This window comes from Homalodisca vitripennis, chromosome 4, assembly GCF_021130785.1.
Source record: "Homalodisca vitripennis isolate AUS2020 chromosome 4, UT_GWSS_2.1, whole genome shotgun sequence".
Classification (NCBI taxonomy): domain Eukaryota; kingdom Metazoa; phylum Arthropoda; class Insecta; order Hemiptera; family Cicadellidae; genus Homalodisca; species Homalodisca vitripennis.
The window spans coordinates 38,363,222-38,389,324 of NC_060210.1; the positions used below are offsets into that span (position 1 = coordinate 38,363,222).

A 26,103-nucleotide genomic window follows, 5' to 3' on the forward strand; every position below is an offset into this window, starting at 1 on the left:
CTGTGCATGTGCTGTTACGTTACAGTTTATCTTACAATATGATCTGAGTATATTAATTAATTGTCTAGGAGTAGTTGTGTTGAGGAATAATAATAGGAATGAGTTTTATGAAAATGCTCAAATACGTCTTGTGTACGCTTTGTAAAAAATAACAACAAAGTTTATTTTGGGTGTATTTTACTTACAACTCATACTCTTGATTATTGCAATTTTTGAAAGAATTATTACGCCATTAGAAAGCCAGAAACAAGTTATGAATAAATCCAAATAAACAATTTGGATAAGGTATTCATTTTATCCAGTGATATATTAATAAGAACTTTAATGGGATGGAGTAGAGTTTCTCGGTGCGACAGTTGAGCAAAACTAAAGAAATAAACACTTGAGAAAGTAGGCAAATATTGAAATAAATAAAAAAATATAGAACAATAATGGTAAACCACGAAAAAGGTTTTAACGAGACTAAGTAATCAAGATTGACCAGTATCTGTGACGTGTTTTACAAGCCGTAACTCTGTAGCTGTTATGACGTAGGTGCTAAATAATCCAAATGTTTGGTGATACCATTTATACTGTATGAGTATTATAGTACAATAATAAGTAATAATGTAATGAGGACTCTATAGGACCAGGTTAAAGTTGGCTCATTACGGTCATTATGCTATTATGAGTAAAACCTAGCTGTTATTGCAGCCACAAAAAGACCCTGAGCGATTCGATATTTTCGTTTAATAGTGCTACTATGTGTGCGTGTGTGCGTGCGTGTGTGTGCGTGCGTGCGTGCGCGTGTGTCACACACTTAAACAGCTCCAAACTCTGATAACCCACCGATTTATCTAAACTGGAACTTTGAAGAAGAATGCTGACCAAATTACAAATTGGGTTTTTAATATAAATACATAACAATTGTTTAAACTCCTTTGTATTATTTACTTAACTATGTAATGTTAAAATATTAAATTATAATGATCTCTTTTTAACACAGTTTAATAGTTGAATAAATGAATCATAAAAAAATTTGTGAAAATCTTTTTAGTAATTATAATAGTTGACCAGATGAATAATCCAACTGGAATTGGAAAAAATGTATATTATTATTATGAATAAAATATATAACAACTCGTATATGTTTTGAAATCCCTTCCACTTAATAAAAGGCAACTTTGTAAAAAGGCAGCAAATTAATATTGTATTAAATGAATACCAATTATTTATGTCGTCCAGATAGCTAATGCGTTTTTGGATAATTATTAATATCTCGAAATATATTATTGTCAAATTATTTAGCTATTACATAAACATAATATGTGTGTCTAATATACAGAGTGAGTTTTATGTCCTGGCACACCTGGATATAATTTAAACTGCCCGAGATATCTATGTGAAACCTTGACCCTACCTATTATAACATATTTTTTTAATTTTTCAAGTTGTTGAAAATTTTGCCCCCTTTTCTAAAGGGGGATAAAGGGTGGCAACTAAACATTTTCAAATACAAACCCCTATCATGTGACCCCTCATTTTAAAGGGAATAAAAAAAGAAATCCAATAATGCAAACTATAGGACTCTACGTTTATTATAACAGATTGTATGACAAATTTACAATTTAGTAAAGGGGGCAACTAAAAATTTTCAAATACAAACCCCTATCATGTCTCAAGTTTTTACACACGTCTAGCACACTGTCAAACAGCCGAAGGTGAACAGTTTGAACACCTGCTACATTAAAACAGGTAACTGTTTTTAGAATTTGCGTTAGTGTTGACTCATGTTACGATAAACAGGACAAGACAGTTACTAATTTTATTATTGTAAATTTATCATAAATTCTGTTAAAATAAACGTAGAGACCTCTAGTTTAAATTATTGGATTTATTTTTTTATTCCCTTTAAAATGAGGGGTCACATGATAGGGGTTTGTATTTGAAAATGTTTAGTTGCCCCCCTTTACCCCCCTTTGGAAAAGGGGAGCAAAATCTTCAACAACTTGAAAATAAAAAAAAAAAAATGTTATTATAGGTCGGGTCAAGGTTTCACATAGATATCTCGTGCCGTTTAAATTATATCCAGGTGTGCCAGGACATAAAACTCACTCTGTATATATATATATATATATATATATATATATATATATATATATATATATATAATATATATATATATATATAATTTCAATAAACATTGAATCACAAAAAGTACTTGCTCCGCCGGGAGTCGAACCCGGATCTCTCACTTGCCGGGTGAATGTGCTACCATTACACCACAGAGCGCTTACTTTTTCCGATTCAATTATTTTGTATTTGGCCGTATCTGTCACATATGCGTTTAAATAAGCAAACTAACATATGATCGGAAGACCAAACACCTGTCAAACGACTTTTATTTACATTAAATTGTATAAATGGCAATAGCCTTATTTAATTTCAATAAACATTGAATCACAAAAAGCACTTGCTCCGCCGGGAGTCGAACCCGGATCTCTCACTTGCCGGGTGAATGTGCTACCATTACACCACAGAGCGCTTACTTTTTCCGATTCAATTATTTTGTATTTGGCCGTATCTGTCACATATGCGTTTAAATAAGCAAACTAACATATGATCGGAAGACCAAACACCTGTCAAACGACTTTTATTTACATTAAATTGTATAAATGGCAATAGCCTTATTTAATTTCAATAAACATTGAATCACAATATATATATATAAAATATATATATATATATATATACAGGGTGTCCAAAAAGTCCCGGGTCGGTTAAATATTTTTCAAAATATTTAAAATAGAGCTACAAAACCTTACACAAAGTTACTGGACATAAAAATCTATTTTATCACGTATTCAGTGATCCGCTACTTCCTCAGGGGGGCGGCCCGCTAGGAGTCAGAAGAAAATCTTAAATGTAAGCATAGGTTGATATGCATATCAAATTAAAGGTCTATATTAGTAGAGTACAGAGCCGCAAACCCTACCTCAAACGGATAACCGAGTCAAAAACGACAGCCGTTCAAAGATGGCTAGAGTTTGCAACTTAGGTTAATGTAACAAAATACACTGATAAGCTTTTTGACTTTAACTTTACTAACATTAAAAAATGGACATGAGGTGTTTCTTAAGGTGTTTGAGGGTCATTTGAATGACTGATTCAATAGTAAACAGTTTTGGGTTATTAAAGTTAAAATCAAAAAGCTCATCAGTGTATTTTGTTACGTTAACCTAAGTTGCAAACTCTAGCCATCTTTGAACGGCTGCCATTTTTGACTAGGTTATCCGTTTGAGGTCGGGTTTGCGGCAATGTACTCTACTAATATAGACCTTTAATTTGATATGCATATCAACCTATGCTTACATTTAAGATTTTTTTCTGACTCCTAGCGGGCCGCCCCCCTGAGGAAGTAGCGGATCACTGAATACGTGATAAAATAGATTGTTATGTCCAGTAACATTGTGTAAGGTTTTTTAGCTCTATTTTAAATATTTTAAAAAATATTTAACCGACCCGGGACTTTTTGGACACCCTGTATATATATATATATATATATATATATATATATATATACATAAATATATATATATATACATAAATTATATATATACATAAATTATATATATATACATAAATTATATATATATACATAAATTATATATATATACATTAAACCTAATTCTTAGGTTTTATATAATCCATGCTAGATTGTGGATTTTAATTTAAACGCCAATGAAGCCGCAGTACTTAGTGATTTTCACAAAACTTGTTTATTCAATAAATTTATATTTGAAGTGAGGTATGATTGTTCCTCACTCATGATCATTCTCAATTGATGACAAATAATCCAATCCTTAGTGATTTTAACCATGCAATGAGTTTAAAATCTTGCTGGAAAGAGGTTTCTCAAGAGTACAGCACTTCTCAAAACTTGAATGAAAATAAAAATAGGTGCGAGTGTAATAGCCTGCCCAATAATACACAGGATGACTTCGAAATTGATTATTGTGAATGCTGCACCTGGCATGGCCAAGAAGTGGTGCCTAGGCCAGTCGTAATATAACTAACGTTGGCGAGGAAGAGCGAACGATGGTAGATTGTAGTACATTTGTGGTTACAACAATCGCGATCAAACCCTACTTCATTTTGCTATATTTTGAAATCATGTTTCAGAAATGGGACAAGTTTTATATTAGGGTAATGGATGTAATAACACTGGCCAATCCACAATCAAACAGTAGATCTAATAATATTTCTATAACAAAATATTTAATTGGGCTGTAAAAACTAAAATGTTAATTTACAGTTTTATGTTATAAAAATGTCACAAATACATGTCTTATATTTTTATGTATTTTGTCCTGTGCAAAGGTTCCACCATCATTCGTTTAGAAAGTTTCATACTAACAGATTTGTATTGCTACTGTTCTATTAACCATAAGGAGTATATCACAGGATTTATAATTTATATTTGTTAAAAGGTATTTAATAACAAACGCTGGTGAAAGATCAGATACGGGATGAAACACAGGGTTACAAATCTAACTGAAAGGCAACACCGTCTTGTAAACACAATAGTGACTAACAGTAGTCCATTAGTAGAATACAAAGCCTCTTTGTACCCTCTATTAGGTTACCAGACTGTGTATATTTATGCAAGTACTTACGTCTTTCTTGTACTTGCAATAAAAGCGTGCATTGGTATGCCATTTCTAAATACATTACAAATAAATAATTCATTTTGTTATTTTAATTTTTAAAATAAATGGTAAAATTTTATAATATTTTATTTTAACATAACTTATTTTTAAAGAAGAGTTAAACGTATGAGAAATGCGGCTGATGAAATAAAAATAACATGTACTACTTGCAAGCTTTAAAAACTTCATATTTTATGTCTTAATATGATTTCCTATCTTGAGGAAGGACTTCCCATGAGGAGAATGTTAACTAATTATTTAAGTTCTCTCGTATTTTCCCAGTTACTAAGATGTTGTAATATTGAGTATACCTCTGCATAAAGGAAACATTATACACAGAAAGACCACATTTATGATACATAGCAGACGTACTTGGAATGAAGTGGTGCAATCAACTTTTGTTAGGTAAATCTTTTTTAAATTCATATCCCAGATTAATTTCTTTAAACAGAATAAGGTTACAGATTTTTTTGACAATTTCATGAAGAATTCATTGCATTTAACGAAGAATATTTAGGACATTTTATAATCATGCTCAAATAAATAATCCTAGATATAAAAAGTTTAAGTAAATAATTAGTCACATTGAAATATATTAAACGTACCTATTTATGAATTGTAGTAAACGTAAAAATGTTCTTATATCGGCAGGATCAATTATTTGTTTATTAAATGGATGTTATAATTTCATTTTTTATAGCAACAAATGACATATTATAATTTTAGCAAATGTTTTTAACGACGATAATACTGCAGTAACAGCAAAATGTATTTGGAATAAAAATAAAATTGCCTGTAAACTTAATAACTACATATTTTTAAATATTGTATAGGGCTTTATAAAGGTTTTGCTTAGTGTTTGTAAAAACAAAGCTGATTTTGTCTCATTAAGTTGCTTGATTTATGCTCTTAACTAATATAAAAATTTAGCAACTATGTTAATGCAATCAAAATACATACAACGCCTTTTATCACCACCAGTTTCCTGTTTTCGTAATTTTGTACCAAAGGACTCGAGTTGCGAAAACAATAATATTTACATACAGTTTGCTTTATGAATAAAATAGCTTTTGGAAATTGGCGACAAAGGACGGAGAACATCAGAACATTCGTCGCACTTACAAAGAAAATTGGACTGTCGAACATGTTTATTTAATCAGTAATCAAGTTGAGTGTGTACGAGAAGAGTCAGTGGCTGGTAGTTATCGTATATTTGCTTAACTGGACAGTTGGATCACAATGTTCAAAATCGAAGCTGGATCGCAGAGAAAGAGTATTTACAAGACAAAGGTGTCTAAAGGCAATACAGTGTTATTGAACAAAACATTTGTTCTAAGGCTGTGGTTTCCTAGACGCGTAATAGATGCGCTGCGGCCTACACCTCGGTCTGAAACGCAGCCGCCGTCCAGCGGTTTCCTTGACTGCGTAGAATACAAACGGTTGTGCGTAACATGACTTCACATAAAAAGAAATTGCTAGCGGCTGCACTAATGCTATACAGTGATTTAGATCATGACATGGATATTGTGGCATTGCAAGCTTCGAAAAAGCGTAAACAGTGCAGTGAGATGTTCAAAAGAAGAGACAGTGAAGGTGCTTACAATTTATTAGTGACTAACCATTTAATAGATATGGAAATGAAGTTTAAAGAGTACTTTAGATTCACTAAAGAACAATTTTTCTATCTTGCTCATTTAATAAAGGACGACTGTTCTACAGAACCAACAAACCGAGTGAACAATCCGATGTCTTCTGATATGAAACTGGCAGTTACTTTAAGATGGGTGAAATTCCAAATATAGCTGTCAAAATTATTACAGTAAAGAAAACCAACACACATAGGTGTACAAGTGGTTTTACTTTGACGCAGGGATAACAATGAGTAAAAGTATTCCTCAATAAACATATTTATTTGATATAAAAAGACCTTAGTCCATACATTGACATTGTATATTACAAATATTAGTAACTATGTATACTTGTTCCCAATTCAATCAACTCTTCGTCGTCATTTTTTGAGAATTTTACCTTCTCGGCGACATTTCCCTCCAATTCTAATTTTGATATTGCACAAGACATGTCTGTTACGCAGCGTATCTCAGAGTTGACTGCTCTGAAAACAGTAAGCCAAATACGCAGCTATTGATGCGCGCGCACTTGATACGTTGCCTGGGAAACCGCTTATACGAAACCCCATAAGACAAGTAGTGTGCTGCGTCTTAGATACGCATACGCAGCGCATCTATTACGCGTCTAGGAAACCACAGACTAAACTGTCAATGAAATAAAACAGCATGCTTTAAAATGACATAATATTTACGTGATATAAATTACAATAATATATCAGATGTCTTTAATTAACTTTTGAAAGACATTTTACGTTTAAAAAGATTTCTTTCAATGTTAGATATCATGACGGAATATTTTAACAAAACGTCATCTATTTTTTAGTATAAATCAGGTCAACAAGACAGGTAACAAAACGTATCAAACATTTTAAAACTAAAAAATAAATAATAAAACTAATTTTCTGATCTTTTAGGTAATACACAATCTTGCGTTATTAAAAACTATTATTTTTAAACATATACTTGAGAAAAAAAATATTTATTAATTTAAATTTAACGTGTCACATTTAACTTCTAACTTAAATTTAAACAATAAACCATTAATTATTCTTAATTTCAGGTAGAAACTATACAACTAAAGTGTTTTCAATACACCTGATAAGTAAAAAATTCTTTGTCTAAGTCTTGGTTAGAATTTTAAAAAGGAAATTTTTATAAATAATACTAGCAGTAATTTACAACGTCGTACAAAATCTTGCAGGTTTTGCACCTGTTTTAGCAATTCTGGTTCGAATGAATTATATTTCCGACACCAATGTTGAGAATGCGTTCTTGCCACGATGAAGAAAATATGTTTAAACATGTATATTTATAGCCATTGTAATTTACTCCCGTCCTTAGTATTTTTGTTCCATCGTTGAGTTGGCCTTTTTTCCCGATCAAGGAAATGTAAAACGTTTTTTAACGTTTTGTTTATAGAAAAGATCATAAAATATTTTACATACTATTTCAGTAGTACATGAGTAGAATCAATTAAGATTAAATACTTCTATATTTAGGTTTGCCATATGTATTTGCTTGATTCTTGAAGGACCTGCTGCAACGTAATTGTGTATAACCTTTATTATAACTTTTAACAGTATGCTAAAAAAGTTTAACATTGGCGCTAGCATGGACAATTCAAGATAGATTTTCCGCTATTACATTGATAAAATTTCCTAGGATACCCATTTTAGAAAGGTTTTATTATCATTATTATATATTTAAATGCAACATTATGAAATGTTTTAACAAGGATACTGTCATAAAACCAAATTAAAAATTACTTGTAAGTCAAAAAGAATTTATCTGGGTATGTTTATGGGAAGGGTTTCAATTATTTACAGACCAGAGTGTATTACTTTGGAAAGAGTCGATTAATATACTAACTAGAGTGTGTAGAATTAACTTTGAGGTACGATGATATGATCAATATGCATTGTACAGAAGTTTGAGGTATATCAGCAAGCCTGTAGGTGTCTCCCCTCCGAAGCGAGGAGAGCAAAATGAATTTTACAGAAGGTTGAGGTATATCAGCAAGCCTGTAGGTGTCTCCCCTCCGAAGCGAGGAGAGCAAAATGAATTTTACAGAAGGTTGAGGTATATCAGCAAGCCTGTAGGTGTCTCCCCTCCGAAGCGAGGAGAGCAAAATGAATTTTACAGAAGGTTGAGGTATATCAGCAAGCCTGTAGGTGTCTCCCCTCCGAAGCGAGGAGAGCAAAATGAATTTTACAGAAGGTTGAGGTATATCAGCAAGCCTGTAGGTGTCTCCCCTCCGAAGCGAGGAGAGCAAAATGAATTTTACAGAAGGTTGAGGTATATCAGCAAGCCTGTAGGTGTCTCCCCTCCGAAGCGAGGAGAGCAAAATGAATTTTACAGAAGGTTGAGGTATATCAGCAAGCCTGTAGGTGTTTAACCCCGGTAAGGTGGACAGCAATATGCATCGTAGTGATCGTTAAGATATATCAGCAAACTTGGAAGTGTTACACCTCAGTAGGGTTGTCAGCAATATATATTGTTGTGATGGTTAAGATATATCAGCAAGCCTGTAGGTGTCTCCGCTCCGGAAGGGCGAAAGCTGTCACTGCCATCACAGTTTGGCTCTACATTTATTTAGCATAATCAATGCTATTGTATTTATCATTGCAAAGGTCTAATTATGAATTCTTTTTGCAACCAGTATTTATATGGGTATTTTTTATGTTCGATTTTAAAACAATTCTATAGATCCTTTTCTGGTTAAACATTCATAATAAATTTCCAATGTAAAGTAATAATTTCAAATTGTAGTGAATATTACACAAAGGATTTTACAAATGGTTTAAAGTTTAGATTCTAAAATTTAGGATGTAGATTTGTATGTTTTATATTGTTTTGTTATTGCATAAAAACTTAATTGAGTGTTTAAAATTGATAAATTTAAATAAAATACTATTGGTTTAAATTTGAAAATGAATAGTTTGTATACTATTTTACGGGTTCAATCCAATCCGATACATGTCTTACGAATAATAATTTGCGAATACATTTTCCTGTAGATCATGATATTTCATTTTCTTGAGGGGGTAATACAAAATAATCGACTCAATAAACAATAATATTAATAATATTAAACTCAATATTAATCTCAGTTTTGCAGTTGTAAATATGGATATGTAAATATATATTTTGCATTCATTTTGAAGATTAATTAATTTAGCAAAAAACCGTCATGAATACTTCATATGAACATAAAAAAAATATTTCTTATTATGTAAATATAAGAAATTAAGGTTTGGTCTTTTTTCAAACCTTTATTAATACTATCTGTAAAAAGTTTCAATAATATATACGTTACTAGCAGTTACCCGTGGTTCGCATGTAGAATTCGCACTTACATGAGCACTTATAGTTCTATTGCATTATATTTAAGATGTAAATGTAGTAAGATGTAATGAGTTTGCCTTATTGCCACGATAAAGAAAATATCTAAAAAAATGTATATTTATGCCCATTGCAATTTAATTCAGTATTTTGTGTGCCTTAATTTGTTTTGCCTTGTTTTCTTGATCAATAATATACACACACACAAACACACATCCATTCCTATGTAAATTCTTGTCAGTTGTATATATATATATATATATATATATATATATATATATATATATATATATATATATACATCATAACATACAGTTTTTATATTTCATACTTTATAGGCAATAGTGAACGGCCCCTTTTTATAGTCCAGTAAATGAGTTCACTATCCTCGATTGTCCTTATGCCTTCGTGCTTGTGAAAACAAACTATAAGTTTCATATTCACCAAAGATCTAACATTGATTGGATACTAATTCTTTCCCTAACCATAACTAATATGCTATAATCATCTATTATTGCTCCTTCTATTCATTGTTTAATCCATCTCTTTATTTAATAATTTCACTCCACATTTGCCACTTAAAAATCCCAGAAGTCGAGTACAACCTAAATGTAAGTGATTTGAAAAGTTTGTAGATTACTAAAGATGAGTTTGTAACGTAATTCTTGAGGTGCACTGAAGTTGAGATTTTACAGCCAGTTATTATCAAGTTGTTTTCTCACCCAGATTAGCTGATTATGAGATATACATTTTTAAAATTTGTTTCCCAGTTCTGTACTTACTTGCTGCTTTTGCACCGGGGTGCCAGTAGTTTTAATTTCTGATGAGAAACAAGTTATTACAAAAATTAAAAAAATCCAAACTATAAATCTTACTTTAAAAAAGTTTCGACAATATTTTAATACTGCATAATATTATGATTTGCCCTTCTATATCCTGTAGTTTATTTAAAATTACTGGAAAATACCAATTATTGAACGGCAAGTTTGCCTGTTTAATATTTAATAATAATTTACCATTCTGCTTAATTCTAGTTCTTAGATTTTGGCCTACAACTCTTGAATCTCTCTCAGACATATTACTAACTAATTTGGGATAACAAAGATGTCATAGATTTTATGAAATGTTTTGGACGCCAGAGTGTTCTCTGCTTCATATGAAAAATTCTTTCAAACAAAAATTTACTTTTTTCGCTTCTAAAGTGGAAACCCCTTACAATGAGTAAAAGAATTTTATGAAATTCAATTTATTATAATTTTACAAAATGTTGTTTTCAAATTCAAATTTTGTGTTTATATGAACAAGGTACGAGTAGGCTACTCCTCTCCACGCGTCGCATAACAGGTTTTGCTGCTAGTTTAATGCAAGCTTTAAAATGCACTGCTCATTTAATTAGAGATAGATAGAGTGGCAGTCAGCTTAGAAAGAGATTTTTACACCCTCTCTGGCAGGAAAAGAAGAAAACTGAATCCGCCTTCTTCTTGTGTTTGTAGAAATGAAGTAAAATTTAAAATCCACAGATAAAAGCAGTCTTGATATATCTTGCCATATAAAGCATTCTCGTTTAGATTATTCCATTTTGTTTCACAGCAGTGTTTAAAATATTTAACTTTCCGGTCAGATAGGGAGCTTATTACAACGTAAGAATGCGCTGAAATTAAATCTCATTATTGAGTTTGTCATTCACTTTCCACTCTTTTTCTGTTTATTCTACGAATAAAAGTCATATGTCGAATCTCAAATTATTGGATTCAGTTTTTTCACAAATGATTTATTCTTATTTTTTGTGTTGCTTATGACTACCCATAAGACCAAAGTAAAACATATTCGCTAACGTTCAGCCAAATCCAAGAAATGAAATTGTTCCATCCCACAAGATAGGCTTCGTTTAAGTTTAACCAGTGCACGTTTTGTTAATTTTTGTGTATTAATAATTATAAGCAAGTCTAGTGAACTGAACTTTAAATTTTAAAGCTGGATTAATCAATTGTTAGGAGTAATCTCCAATTTCAATTACTTTCCTTATGTTGTTTTAAATACATACTAATATATTATTCTCAAGTATGTTTCACAATTTTTCAATATCATTATTTATTGCTTTACATTTACTCCTTATGCCTTCTTTTGGTCAAATATGGAGTTGTTCTACTTCAAATGACGTATTATAATCAGACATGTTAAATTAAGTTGTGCTCTATATTCCATTCCAACGTTAAATAGCTTCTTAACAAATTTCATTGCTATCGGTTTTGAGCACATATAATCAAGTGTACAATTACATATACCTACACATAGCGTAGCTATGGTGGGAAGGGTCAATTCAATGTAAATGTTGAGTAGCTCCAACTCACATTCCTATTAAGTGCAGCAACTGATACCTGATGATGTCACAGTCTTGGAATCTGGAGCAAAGTGCATCTCAAGGGATCCAAAAATAGCCAGCAATAAATAAGCTCAAAGAACTCTTTGCATCGTTCCGACATCAGAGACACATAGAGTTCATATGTAGTACAATATTGGTGAAGAGGTATTCTCATTGTCTCATTAAGTGCACAATTGTGTGCAATACGTTGTTAACTGACACGATCCCAAAGCACTGCGAAGCAACCGCGGCTTTTATACATAACGTAGCAATAGTTGTATGGGTCGATTCAGTGTGAGTACTGAGTTTAGTTCCAGTTCCCCTCCCTCTTAAATTCTTAATCTCTGCACTATATTTTTTAGTCTAAGTCTCTCTGATGTCAACACGACGCAGAGCGTTAAGCTACCTCGTCGCTGACTAATTTTGGATCCTTTAAGACGAACATGACTCCAGATTTCAGGAGTCAATCATAAAACAGCATCAGATTTTATATGTTGCACGTGGAAGCTAAACTCAAAGTTTTACAGTAGCAACGAATATATTTGCACTTTTCTTAATCGATTATAACTCCTCTAAATCTTTTCAGTTTAATAACATTTTTTTAATCTCTTTGCGTAGCTCGTTCAAGAAGGGATCTATTTTTGTAGCGAGCTATGTTATGGCAAGGACAAATACGGTCGTTGTACTCAATGGTCAATGATTTTCCGATATAAATGTTACTTTATGCATGAAAGTTAAGAAAAACAACTCACAAAAAAAATTAACATAAAAGCTACGTCGTTGTATAAACCATGACACATGTGAAATATTAATTACTAAAATATAAAACAAAGCCTAGGTAATTTATAACTAAAATTCCTGATCATTGAACCGCTAAAAACTAACATACCTTTCAGAATACAACGGTGCGTGAGTCATTGTGTGACTTCTGTCTAGACTACTAGTACATAACGTGTTTTGGGGAATGTAATAGCATAGTAAACTAAGCTTTAATTTACAGAAGCATTTATTTGTAAATTATATGAAATGGTACCTAGATTACCTTTAAACTAAAGTTTAATGTAAAGTACTTTTTGGGGTTTCGCTGAAAGAACCAGTGCACCACGACTTAATTGTACAAATTATGTCATAATAAAAATATTTATTTAAAATTCTGACAATATCATAAATTATGTGGTATTTGTGATACAATTTTAAGCTCATAGGACCAGAAATTTGAATCTTAAAATTTTTTTGAGCAAATATCCAACCAGAAACAATTAGTTAATTAATTTACTTGTAGCTCACTGAAGCTTCTATTAATATTTGCAAAAATCTAATAGCACTAATTTATTAGTTTTAGCTCTACTTTATTTTTTCTACAGACTCAATAATAATTCAGAATGTTTATTTATGTTGCTCGATTTATTTGTCAAATTAAATTCATGACAAACTGATAATGGTTTTTTTAGTTTTCATCTTGAAATTGCTCACATTTTATTTAAGTGAGCTACTGGTGTTTTTACGAGATGAATTCATAGCATTAATTAGTATCAAAAGTTTCGAGCTTTAAAAATTTACATTTCAAGCATTAATTCTAATGATGCACTTTTCAAAATCAATATATCTCTGTAATATGTAGCAATTTAGTGTTTATTGACAAGATTGTTGTTTAGAACTAATTACTTTACTCGGGTCTGAACCTAATTACTTTACCATGATATAAAATTGTTTATTAAGCAGGCAAAATCCTCTGCCAGTATGTAGCAATACATTTTGCATATTAGACTTTCTAAATTTAACTTACATAACCTGCTATTGAGAATTTTCTTTATTATTTACTAAGTTAATATTTGTTTTGGCAATTTCGGAACCGGCAAAGACTTATTGAAACGAGTTGTTAATGACTGTGCGAGAACTCTTAGTATAAAAGTCTTAGAGACTTGAACTTTATACCTTGGTGCCTCTTGACCCTTGGAAGATCGCTATTAATGTTTGAATCAAAAAGTTACAGGGGGGTATATCTGTCCGTTTGTGCTGATAGAAAAATTCAAATCCATTTCACTTGCTAAATATATTCCTCTTGGTCCAAGAAAGAGCTCTATTGAATGTATAATACGAAATTAAAATTTCATTTATCCTCATCTAAAACCGCTCAACCACCATTATCAATTAACTTTGATGTATTTATTATTTTAAAATTTAAATTATTTCACTTTTATGTAACTGGGTATAGTGTACTGAGTCCAAAATTATACATCAAACAAGTTATTTAATCAACTTTTTGAAAATTTTGCATGACCTACAGCAACAGCAGCAGAGGTTTAACTTTTTTCTGGGTGTTATCCCAATAGATTCAACAATAAAAGTGTATTTGGTTAAAAAGTGAAACCTTTTTTAAAGTATGACTGCCACAACAGTTTTAATTATCCTGTTGAGTTCTAAGATATCTTAGTGGCAAGAATTCTATTAGGTGAGAAAGACTGCACCAGTAATTATTATTACCATTTGGCATTTATAAATGGCACACGTTTTAAAATGTTGGGATAATTACTACTCTGTAAAAAGTTGCACAGAAAAAAATGTCATTTTATCAACCTAACTTATGCTGATGTATTTTATTTAAATCTCTCCTCATAAAAACTATTTATAGTTACTTAAATTTGTGACTAGTTACGATATTATATCAAGAAATTGGCTTTAATAGCTTCATATATTAAAAAATTGTGCTTTTTGTCGTAAATTTACGGTTGCTAACTGACTTTAAAAATATAGGTAATACTTACGTACTAAAACTCTTTTATCGTTTGTCTTGTAAAGAGTATACTTTTTGAGTAATTAAAAAAAGGTTTCTAAACTTATCTGGAAACCAATAAAATACAAAAGCTTTCAGTAGCTTATTAAATGTATCTTCAAAATGAGTTCGTGTGTACACTTCCCACAGTTCGGTAAGCAATAAGAAAGTCATACAAGTGATCGATCTTAGAAAGTTTTCTTGTAGGGCTACAAGTGGTATAGCTGCAAGTAAAGCCGGCTCTAACGTGATAGCACGTAAAATATTACGTTGGAAATTGATCAATAATGTTATAAACATATCTTATACTGAGTAATAAAACATGGATATCATCGGGTAAATAAGACCAAGATGCAGGCCCGTAGCTAGGCCCTTGGAGGCCCCGGGCAGAAAGTCCATTCGGGGCCCCCCTTTGTTATATATTTCGCACTTTTTTTAATTAGTAGATATAAGCATACAGTAATTGGATCTTTAGGCTTAGAATTTATGTGCATTTTTTTATTATTATCCTATTATTATTATTATTACCTTTTTTTCTTATTAAATCTATAATACTTAATTGTTTGCTTAAACTATGTTTACAAATTTCTACGGTAAGTCATAAAATGGTAATGATTTTATATGCAAATTTGTATGACTCCTGGCCCTGGTGCCATTATTTTGGTTTTTAGAGCCATTATTTTTTCAGCTTACCATTGTGATTGGTATTCTATTTATAGTGCTGAAAGGAAAATGAAAAACATAATTATTTTTTCAAATTTTATTCACAATAGATAATAAATAAATAAAGACATAAGTGCTGATGTCTTAAAACTTTTTAGTCTCTTCTTAGGCCTACATCCAAGCAATGTAGTTTAGTAGATAAACATACAAGTAATATCATTAATTATGTAATACCTTTGAATACACAATAAATTGTATATTTATTTATGGTGTTTATGGTAATACTGGTAATACCATTAATTATATATGATCAATGGTGGTAATACCCACTCATTCTCAAGTTTAAAATTGACCAACTAGTTTGATAGTGAGAATGCAACTGAACTTACTAAAAAGACTTTCTTCTTGACTTGACACTAGCAAAAACATCAATAATTCGGTCAAAATCTATTTTTCGGGCTCTGTCATTTTCAATAGACAAAAGAGCCAAATCAGTGAGACGTTGTTGGGACATGGAGCTTCGCAGGTAGTTTTTGATGAGTTTTAATTTTGAGAATGATCTCTCTGCTTTGGCTACTGTCACAGGGACTGTGAGGTACATAAAGCATGCTGTTAGTACATCCGGGTAGGTTGATGCTAGGGAACTGTTTTCAATGAGTAGGAGATTTGCAACTTCTTTTAATTCTTTGAAATCCTTTAATTTGGATTGAAAAGCATTCCTTACTGATAAAATCTGAGCTTTGAACAATGGCGTTACATCATCTGAAAATCTGCTTACAAAATTATCAGCTTCACAACGCAGTTCTTCATCTGAACATGAGGCCAGGAAAGAAGGGTGAACAATTTTATAGGCATCAATCACTTGCTTCATGCCTTTAAAACGGTTGTCAATTTGTGACACTATAGTATCAACCATTGGGAAGAATATTGTCACTCTGAAATTGCTTTTAGGATCTGTCAGTCTTTGGTCTTCACAAAGTTCATCAAAGTGCTTTTTTACCTTTCTTGCACGTTGGCCAATAAATTCATGGGTAATCGTAATCCCCCATTTTGAACATACTTCTTCTGCTTCACTACAGACTTCTTCAAAGGACCAACGAAGTTCGGTTACTATCAATAAAGCATTGCCTAGGAGATCGTACGCTGTCATTAAATCAATAGATTCCGTTTGCAAGGATTTTGAGGCAATGTTTATTTCCCCTAATATTTTGCACTGGACAGTCAAGAGCAAAACAAAACTAAAAGATTCTAACCTTTTTTGAGCCCCTCAGCTTCATTCCTTTCCTTTGGCTTTTTGCTTGTCAAAATTATTTTATTTAAGGCTTTCATTACATCACCGAACCTTTCCTTTAAAGCGTACACAGCTTCATATCTCCCTGCCCAACGTGTAGGGTTTAAAGTCTTTAATGTTACCTTGTCTTTAGGAACAGGAGCCTTCGGATTCTCTGTACAACCAGAAACGACTTTTAGTTCTTGCCACCGAACAATGCTGTGGCCAAAAAAACTGTAAATATTTTGCACCGTCTCAAAAAATTGTGCTATTTCTCGATTGCATTCAACGGCATCTTTAAGAACCAGATTCAAATTATGGCTGGCACAGTGAATGAAATAGGCATGGGGTGCAAGTTCTTGGATTCTCTTTTGTACTCCATTATACACACCACTCATGACCGATGCACCATCGTATCCTTGTCCTCTGCATTTTGTTATGTCAAGGCCTTTTTCTGAAATTGATTTTATGATGACGTCTTCTAGCCCCGAAGCGGTTTGGTCAGTAACTGCTGTGAAAGATGTAAACGTTTCACAAATTCTCAACTCACAAGGTTTTCCGAGTTGGTCATGGTCAATCTTTACATAGCGAAAAACTTCGCTTAGCTGATTTACTTTACTTACATCTTGTGTTGTGTCGTAAATTATGGAGAAAAAAGGCGCACTCAAAAGCTCTTCTTTAATTCCACTAAGCACTTCACTAGCCATCAGAGAAATAATTTCATTCTGAATTGTTGGACTGAGATAATTAACAGTACCACTTGGCCTTGTAATTAGATCTTCTAGGATAGTGTCATATTTTGACAGCAATTCAATCAATGATAGAAAATTACCTTTATTTCTATCAGTGATATGCCAACTGTCTCCACGAAAAGGAAGGTTGCATGTTGCCAACATAAGGGAGACATCTAAGACCCTCTTCAAAACTTTCCTCCAAAAATTCCGCTCCTCCTTCAAACCTTTTTCTAATGCATCGTCTATTGAGCCATGACGTCGCCATTGCTCATAAACCAAGCAGGAATCAGCATGGTGCTGTGAATTCTCATGTGTCTTTATGCGATCAGACAAATGTTTCCAGTCCCTTAATCCTGAATCCCATCCTCCTGCAGGTCCTTTCTGGGGAAACAACCAGCAAGGTTGGCAATAAACACAATCCAATTTGGACGAATAGCACAACCAAGTTCTTTTCAGTTTGAGCCCAGACTTTGACTTCAGGGTAAAATAATTGTCTGAAAAGGACCTACCTTGTTTTCCATCATATGGAAATGGGCCAACTGGTTGATAGGGTCCTAGTCCTAATTCAATAATTCGTTTTTTCACCTCTGGATCGATGATCTGGTCTGGAAAATGGGGTTCTCCGGTGTTTAAACAAGTTTCATTAATTTTATTCGTCCGGCTACATTCCACCTGTAAGTAGATTGCAATGCATTAGTATTTTTTTCTTACAAACATGATCATAACAATAGGGACTTACTGTAATTCCATGTTTACATGGAAGTAATACTGTTTACTTCCATGTAACCATGGAATATTTTATCGTAGGGATTCCATGTTTAGGGCGATAAAACAGCATATGTTGTTATGTTGAAAAATATAATATAAGTATTCTGTACTTGGCATGTCTACTTACTTGATCATTTACGCCGATCAGTTCACTGCTTGACGTAGGACTTGTTGGAGGTTTGGCACAATTTTCTTGTTGATGCCCTAGCCCTAGGCATGTTACTTCTTCATCAATACTTTCTTCAGCGTTATCTTGAGCTGTAACTTCCTCTTCAATCTCATTTCCTGGGACTGAGGCTGCAATAAAAAATAGCAAGTCAAAATAACATTAAGTTACATATAACATATAATTTAAAGCCAATTTTAATAACATTGTAAAGATATAATAAAATATATAAAAATATATAAAAAAATATAAAAAGAGTAGATACATGGCCTCATAAATAATGAATGTGCAAGCGAGTGTGGTGCATTTTTTACATCATATTATCACAAAAAGATATAAAATTACTATGATAGATATTCATGCTGTGCTGCTGTGCATGTATAAACAAATAAAATACCTACACAGAAAGAAGTAGAAACCAAAGGAATCATAAAAATCACATAAAAAATTAAATGACCACTACACAATAGTAGGTAATATGTAGCCTATATATGACTAGTGATAAATTCACAAAGCAAACATTGCTTATTAGATTAGAATAGATTGCAGTCTGAGTCAGACACAGTGGTCTAAACTCAATCAAACATCCAAACTCTAGTTAAATTTTAACACAGTTAATTTTAACATAGTTAAATTTTAAGATATTAATTATATAGTTATTGGCCAAGCTAATTAATTAGGCCTAAATACCGTATCTAAATTCAAACCACTCACCAATTATTGGTCTAGTTTCAGTACTAGATGTAGATGTGACATTAGTACTTTTAGTTGTAGTAGTACTAGTAGTAGGACATAACCAAGCAGATAGGGTGGAAGAACACTTTGAAGCATCCTCTTCTCTTTTCTTCTTGTCTTGCCTTTTCTTTGCCCCACTTTGATAGCTTCTTTTCATTTTAACAAATACAAGAATAAGAATACAAATTGTATAACACTTTAACACCGTAACAAACGAGTAACGGACGAACGCCAAAACGTCAGTTTTTGGTGTTAGTTTACCATCAACATAACATAACCTTATCCGGGCTGTCTGTCACTAGCTCACTAGTCGTAGTCACTCTCACTGTCGTCTGTCAGCTGTGGCAGAGGCAGTCGGCAGACGGAGCCGTCTAAGTCACGTCGACGTCAGGACGAGTTTATTACTGTTGGGGATGGGGGAGTAAGGTGAACTAAAAGTGCAAACTGCATTTCTTTAATTGCGTAACAACTGACAGGCTGATTGATAGTCTGTCTATTTTTGTTACGAAATCTCTGTGAGAGCAATATCTGTCCATTATTTTATATTGAAAAGCTATTTAAATATTTTTTTATAAAGACATTTTGATGATTCGATGAAATATCCCTACGACCCTACAGTAATCAATAAATTTCACATAAACTTTAATTTCATTTTCAATTTTTCCACCTTCATTTGGGGGCCCCCCCTGGCCGGGGGCCCCGGGGCAATGCCCCGGTTGCCCCAGCCTAGCTACGGGCCTGCCAAGATGTGAAATCATTTTTCAAACCGTCTAAATGTTTTGTACACACACACACACACACACACACACACACACACACACACACACACACACACACACACACACATACATATATATACAGGGTGATTCGGTTAGTGTTACCGGCACTTTCTGAGCTGATTGTACTATAAACAATAAAGAAAAAAGTTCATGTAAACATGGGTCCGGAAATGCTTCCTTACTGGGTTATGGCCAATTGAAGATTTCACCAAAAATTGTGTGCAGGAGGTCAAATGATGATTTGCCGCGTGTTTATGAAGAGATATTTATAGGCGAATGCAACTTTTTCTAACGGATTTTTAGATGAGAAATTGAATAAAGTTCATCTCATAGCTGTATCTCATTTAGTTTTTTTGTTATACTACAAAAAACAGAAATAAAATAATTTTGAAAACACTTTTTTAAGGTTTAACGGACAATTATTTTGTTAAATAGGCATTGAAGACCCACATTTTTACAAAGAAACTTGCAGAAAATTTAATTCTGAATAAAATTATGTGCCACATGGCTATTAACAGCGAAGTATTAGTTTCTGGAATTTAATTTTACAACAAACATTCTACCAAGCAAGAAATTCCAAAGCAAAGGAAAACCGCATTTTAATGACATAGAGTAGCCTACACATAAGATTTATTAGGATGCAATTTAAATTAAGTTTTAAATAAATTATTGTTTTTCATCTAAAGCTTATAATACTACGTACCACTTTCATAACAGGTGTTCAAAAGTCAGTCCTTGTACTTCAATACACTTGCAGCTCGCTTTCCGATTGATCGAGTTATCCTCCGCAACGCTGCACGATTGTTTTTGATTTGTGCGGCGGCATCTTCAATTCGATTTATTAACTCTTCACGTGTATTTACTTTTTCCTGGTACACCAGGTTCTTCATCCAACCCCATATACAGAAATCTAATGGAGTTAGATCTGGTGATCTTGGTGGCCAAGTGTGTGGTCCACCGCGACCAGTCCATCGCCCGGGAAACTGCTCGTTTAAGTGCATTGTTACATTATGGGAAAAGTGGGCAGGGGCACCATCATGTTGATAAATAATATTGCACCTTGCTGCTAATGGAACATCTTCTAATAATAGTGGTAGTTGTTCTGTAAGGAATTCTAGGTACATGCGGGAATTTAGATGTCCTCGGAGAATGAATGGTCCTATTAATCGATCATGAATGAAAGCAACTAAAATGACTAAAAAGCCAATATCCAAAGCTGCTATTAGTAACGATAATTTCTATTTAGATTAAGAAAAATAATTACAAGAATAGTATTAACGGTAATTAAAATAAATATTAGTAAAAGTAAAATTATTTTGACGTAATAGATTGAATTATTTTACTCGAGTAATATCAAAAGATCGTAATTGTTTAAGTAATTGTGTAAAACTCAGAGCGACACACGTCCTATCTCCCTGACCTCCCGCACGGATCTGACGGGAGAGAGAGAGGAAGGAGTGCTGGCCTCTCAGGTTCCACCAATCAGAGCGCTTAGATACTATTTACATCCAATCAAGGACGCGCTTATTCCAGCCAGTGGGGAAGCGCGGAATTTTCTTGTTCAGAACTGGCTATCTCAGGTCTATTTATGTTACAGACTTCCTCTGACGACGTCACCACCACCACATATTGCTACGTGTGTGGCGGGGGTGAAGAGTGCCAATGTGAATAGTTGCTTAGAAATAGTATAATAAATTAGTTTTTACCCAAAAAATGTTTTATTTTAAACTCCTGGAACCCCTATGCTCAGCTCTATACATCGACTCAATCATCACACAATAAGGTACGATTCGTCTTTATTTCTCTTGTTTAGTTAAGTGAGGTTACTTTCCCGCCCTTTTCACAATTAAGGTTATGTTCCCCAGTTCCCGCCAACTGGGCGCAGCCATCTAAGAAAGTGAGGTTATGTTCCCCTGTTCCCGCCAATTCATCATGGGCGCAGCCATATTGAATACGCGGGAAACCAAGAAAGTGAGGTTAGGTTCCCCTGTTCCCGCCAATTTTTCCCGCCCCCCGCCGCCATATTTGAATTCCCTCCGTCCCTCGTTTCTCCCTCACGGGGAGTGTGAGGACCCAACAAATCACCGATTTTACCGAAAAACACCGATTTTGACACCCCAAATCACCCCAAAACACCCAGAATTTGGAACATTTTCATAGGATAAGAGTGTGAGCAGGGAATTTCTCCCTCACATGAGGGGATTTCTCCAGCAAATGAGGGAATTTTTCCCTCCCATAAGAGCCCATGTTGGGGCCCAAGGGGCGCGAGGTCTACTGTCCACACCATACATTTACACTAAATCTGTGTTGAAAGTTGCGCACGATTGTACTATGTGGATTTCCCTCTGCCCAAGTGTGTTCATTGTGAAGGTTGTTGACGCCATCTCGGGTAAATTGAGCTTCATCAGTGAATAAAATGGTTCTATGATGTTGACGGTTTCTAATTAACCAGTTGCAAAATTCCAATCGAAGAGGAGGATCTGTTGGTTGAATACTTTGAACTTGTTGTTTATGGTAAGGGAACATGCTATTTTTGCGCAAAGTTCTCCATACTTCAGACTGAGACACTGCGAATCGCCTAGAAAGACGCCGTGTACTGACACCAGGACTGCGTTCAGTAGCCATGATTATAGCCTCTTCCATATCTACATTATTCTGGGCAGGGCGATCCCGATAATTATTAATACTAGGAAGTTTACCTGTTACTCTTAGGGTACGAAATGATCCACTGATCGTTTTTGGGTTTGGAACTCTGCGATTAGGAAATCGTCTTCGGTATTCTGCAGTAGCAGCGGTTGCATTTCCGTCACAAACGCCTAAGACAAATACCATGTCAGCATATTCTTCCGTTGTAAATAACAAAGGCATTGCAATTGTGATAGTAAGTTACTTTAAAATACACTTCACTAACAAACGAGTAGTAAATTAATTGTATTAAATTGCACTCATTAAACTAGTACAGAATTGGTAACAAATAATTTGGATTCCTCAATAAATTGCAGTGTATTGTTGAACAGCTGATTTGTGATACCAACTTATAAAAACATAATTTACCTTCTGTAAAGCTAACGTGACAAAGATATGTAGGTACATGATGTAACCATTTGGATAGTCCTAAAAAGTAATAGTATTATTGTTTTTTAGTTGAGCATTAATCTATTAAAATCGTATTTACAATTGTATGCTAATCAATTATTTGTGTACCTTATATCATTACATTACGGTGTTTATTTACTAAATACGTATTTCTTGCTTGGTAGAATGTTTGTTGTAAAATTAAATTCCAGAAACTAATACTTCGCTGTTAATAGCCGTGTGGCACATAATTTTATTCAGAATTAAATTTTCTGCAAGTTTCTTTGTAAAAATGTGGGTCTTCAATGCCTATTTAACAAAATAATTGTCCGTTAAACCTTAAAAAAGTGTTTTCAAAATTATTTTATTTCTGTTTTTTGTAGTATAAAAAAAAAACTAAATGAGATACAGCTATGAGATGAACTTTATTCAATTTCTCATCTAAAAATCCGTTAGAAAAAGTTGCATTCGCCTATAAATATCTCTTCATAAACACGCGGCAAATCATCATTTGACCTCCTGCACACAATTTTTGGTGAAATCTTCAATTGGCCATAACCCAGTAAGGAAGCATTTCCGGACCCATGTTTATATGAACTTTTTTCTTTATTTTCTATAGTACAATCAGCTCAGAAAGTGCCGGTAACACTAACCGAATCACCCTGTATATATATATATATATATATATATATATATATATATATATATATATATATATATATATATATATATATATATATATGTGTGTGTGTGTGTGTATATATATATATACACGTACCTTTCTTATCGGTTGAGTCTTAATGAAGCATATCTCTCGTGGGGTGCACAAATTTCATGTCTGTCCTTCTACTTGTCTGTCCAGATTGATAAAATCAGAAGTAAATTATTTTGGCTCATGATCTGGTCATAACGTTTAATGTTCTTTACGTTTAGTTTTAATTATAAAACAAATTAACCTTTTACAATATAATTATAAAAGTGTTTCTTGGAACATTTAAAGTAGGATATCTAAAAACTATACATTTTATGTTGTGTGTATTTTTACACAATTTAACGGATGAACATTTGTACATTGCCCATAACATAGTTATACAAATATGAAGGGAAAAGGGAACTTTAATTAAACTATTTTCAATCCCCTTTAATTTATGCTTCTGCAACATGGTAAGTGGAGGGCTGGTTTAACCGACTCGTAAAGCTAGAATGAAGGACTGGTGGTTATCTTGTTTCACTCGATAACTCAGGTAGTGAAAACTCATTCCCTAAGCAGCCTAGTTTCATGAACTTATTATAAATTGATAATTCTGAGTTCACAAAATGAAATGAACAAAAATTAAACGCAAGACAGTTGGCTGAGCGTTATTGAAACTTAATTATTACTCCAGGTTTCAAAAAACCCATTCTTGTCTGTCTGTGGCATGGAACGATATCTCACTACCCACTGACAAATAAGCTTGCATGATATTTTGCATCGGGTATGAAGATGGTGCATATCACTCCAAGAAATTTATAAGTAACGTTATATAACTATCTTTGCAATGAGGAAATTGCGGGATAAATAAATCTTGCAGATTATGCCACTTTATTACCCATCAGATATTTCGAGGAAGATTTAATTTTGAAAATTTAGGTATGAGACTTTAAATTTTACATTAAAATTTATTTATACATAGAAAAGATCACATTCTATGATGATGCTTGTTTTTCCATGGGATTCAGATGAGCGTCATTGAAAAACATCACTTAGTAGATGTCAAAACGTATTCTTTTAATGTCTAGGGATGTATAAATGTCTTTGCTCAATGATGGTCTACCTCATGGTGTGGCGCATTACTTCCTTGTTAGTGTCAATATTGAAATTTAAGTGAGTCTCAAAGACTGGTTATTATGTTTCCAAGCCACATTCATAACGTGTAAAACCCCTCAGTGCAGGAACCTCAATCATCATCTGATTGTATGACACAGAGGTCCTTACTCACACAGACAGAGATGATATTGGTTTATGGGTTCCTTCCCACCCCTCATCCTTTCCGAAAATCGACCTTTATACCATTGTCAAACCAGCAATTGATTAAATAACCATAAACGTGCCACTACAGCACCATGACGCTTAAAGTGAACGTTGTAAACTTTGTAAACATGAGAAAGACTCTTCGACAAAATAACTAGCATGGCAATTGAAGTCTAATGGATGGCGTCTAACATATCTTAACATATATAACTGTACATAATACTTACACAGGGTTCTAAGAGAAACACAGCACACCTAGGTTGTTGGTGCAGTAACATTTACAGTCTCCCTTAATAAAAGATTAGCCGACCTGCTAATAAGGTATGTAAGAAATGTTCTGTTCAACAATATTTAACGTGTAATGAATTAAAACAAAAGTACTTGGGTTATTTAAATAATTGCCAGCTATTAGTGAAATAAAGAAAGAAATAGAGTAAAATTCAAAGCAAACAGTATTTGATAAAAGCTTTTAAATTAATCTTTCAAGTAAAATTCAATACCAATATTACATTTATACGAGTTTGCTCTGAGCAAATAGTATTTAAAACTCATTTATCCGTATATCTCTTATCTATAACATAAAATATAACTGTATAGTTGTTGTTTATTTTAGGTCTCCAAAATACGCTGCTGAAACATGGTTTAGTATCATAAGATTAAAATTGGCAGCACTAAATTAGAGCATACTTATCCATTATAAACTGTAAAATATAGAATAATATATTTAGAAATATGATTCATTTATTTGTAATAGTACAATATAAAGTTAAATTGCTTCACTGAAATGTATAACTAGGCAAACACGACTTGTGTATTAAATACAAAGCAATTATTGGAAAACAGTCCACTTTAAGCCCTGTTTACTTTTTTTGTTTGATTTTACTCTATAAATAGTATGATAATTGTTAAACGTGATTGATTGAGCCCATACAGAAATGAACTAAGGTGAACTTTGACACGTTATACGTCATAGTTATTATAATAATTAAAAAATGTAAAATGTTTAATATTGATTCTTTATAAATGTATCTTATTAAAGGTATTTTTACTTAAATCTTAACGTTAACATATTATACAATTAGTCATACAGCGAAAATATGGGGATATAA

At 32.9% G+C, this 26,103-nt stretch overlaps 1 protein-coding gene across 1 annotated transcript; it reads right to left on the bottom strand.

The window, feature by feature from the left end:
• Positions 1-16,704: 16,704 nt before the first annotated feature.
• LOC124359174 (zinc finger MYM-type protein 1-like) lies at positions 16,705-19,639 on the bottom strand. The gene is made up of 3 exons (XM_046811691.1): positions 19,109-19,639; positions 18,356-18,525; positions 16,705-18,132 (listed from the first exon to the last, which is right to left on the bottom strand). Exons 1-3 carry the CDS (start codon positions 19,284-19,286, stop codon positions 16,705-16,707), a joined length of 1,776 nt encoding a protein of 591 aa, XP_046667647.1. The 5' UTR covers positions 19,287-19,639.
• Positions 19,640-26,103: the final 6,464 nt, after the last annotated feature.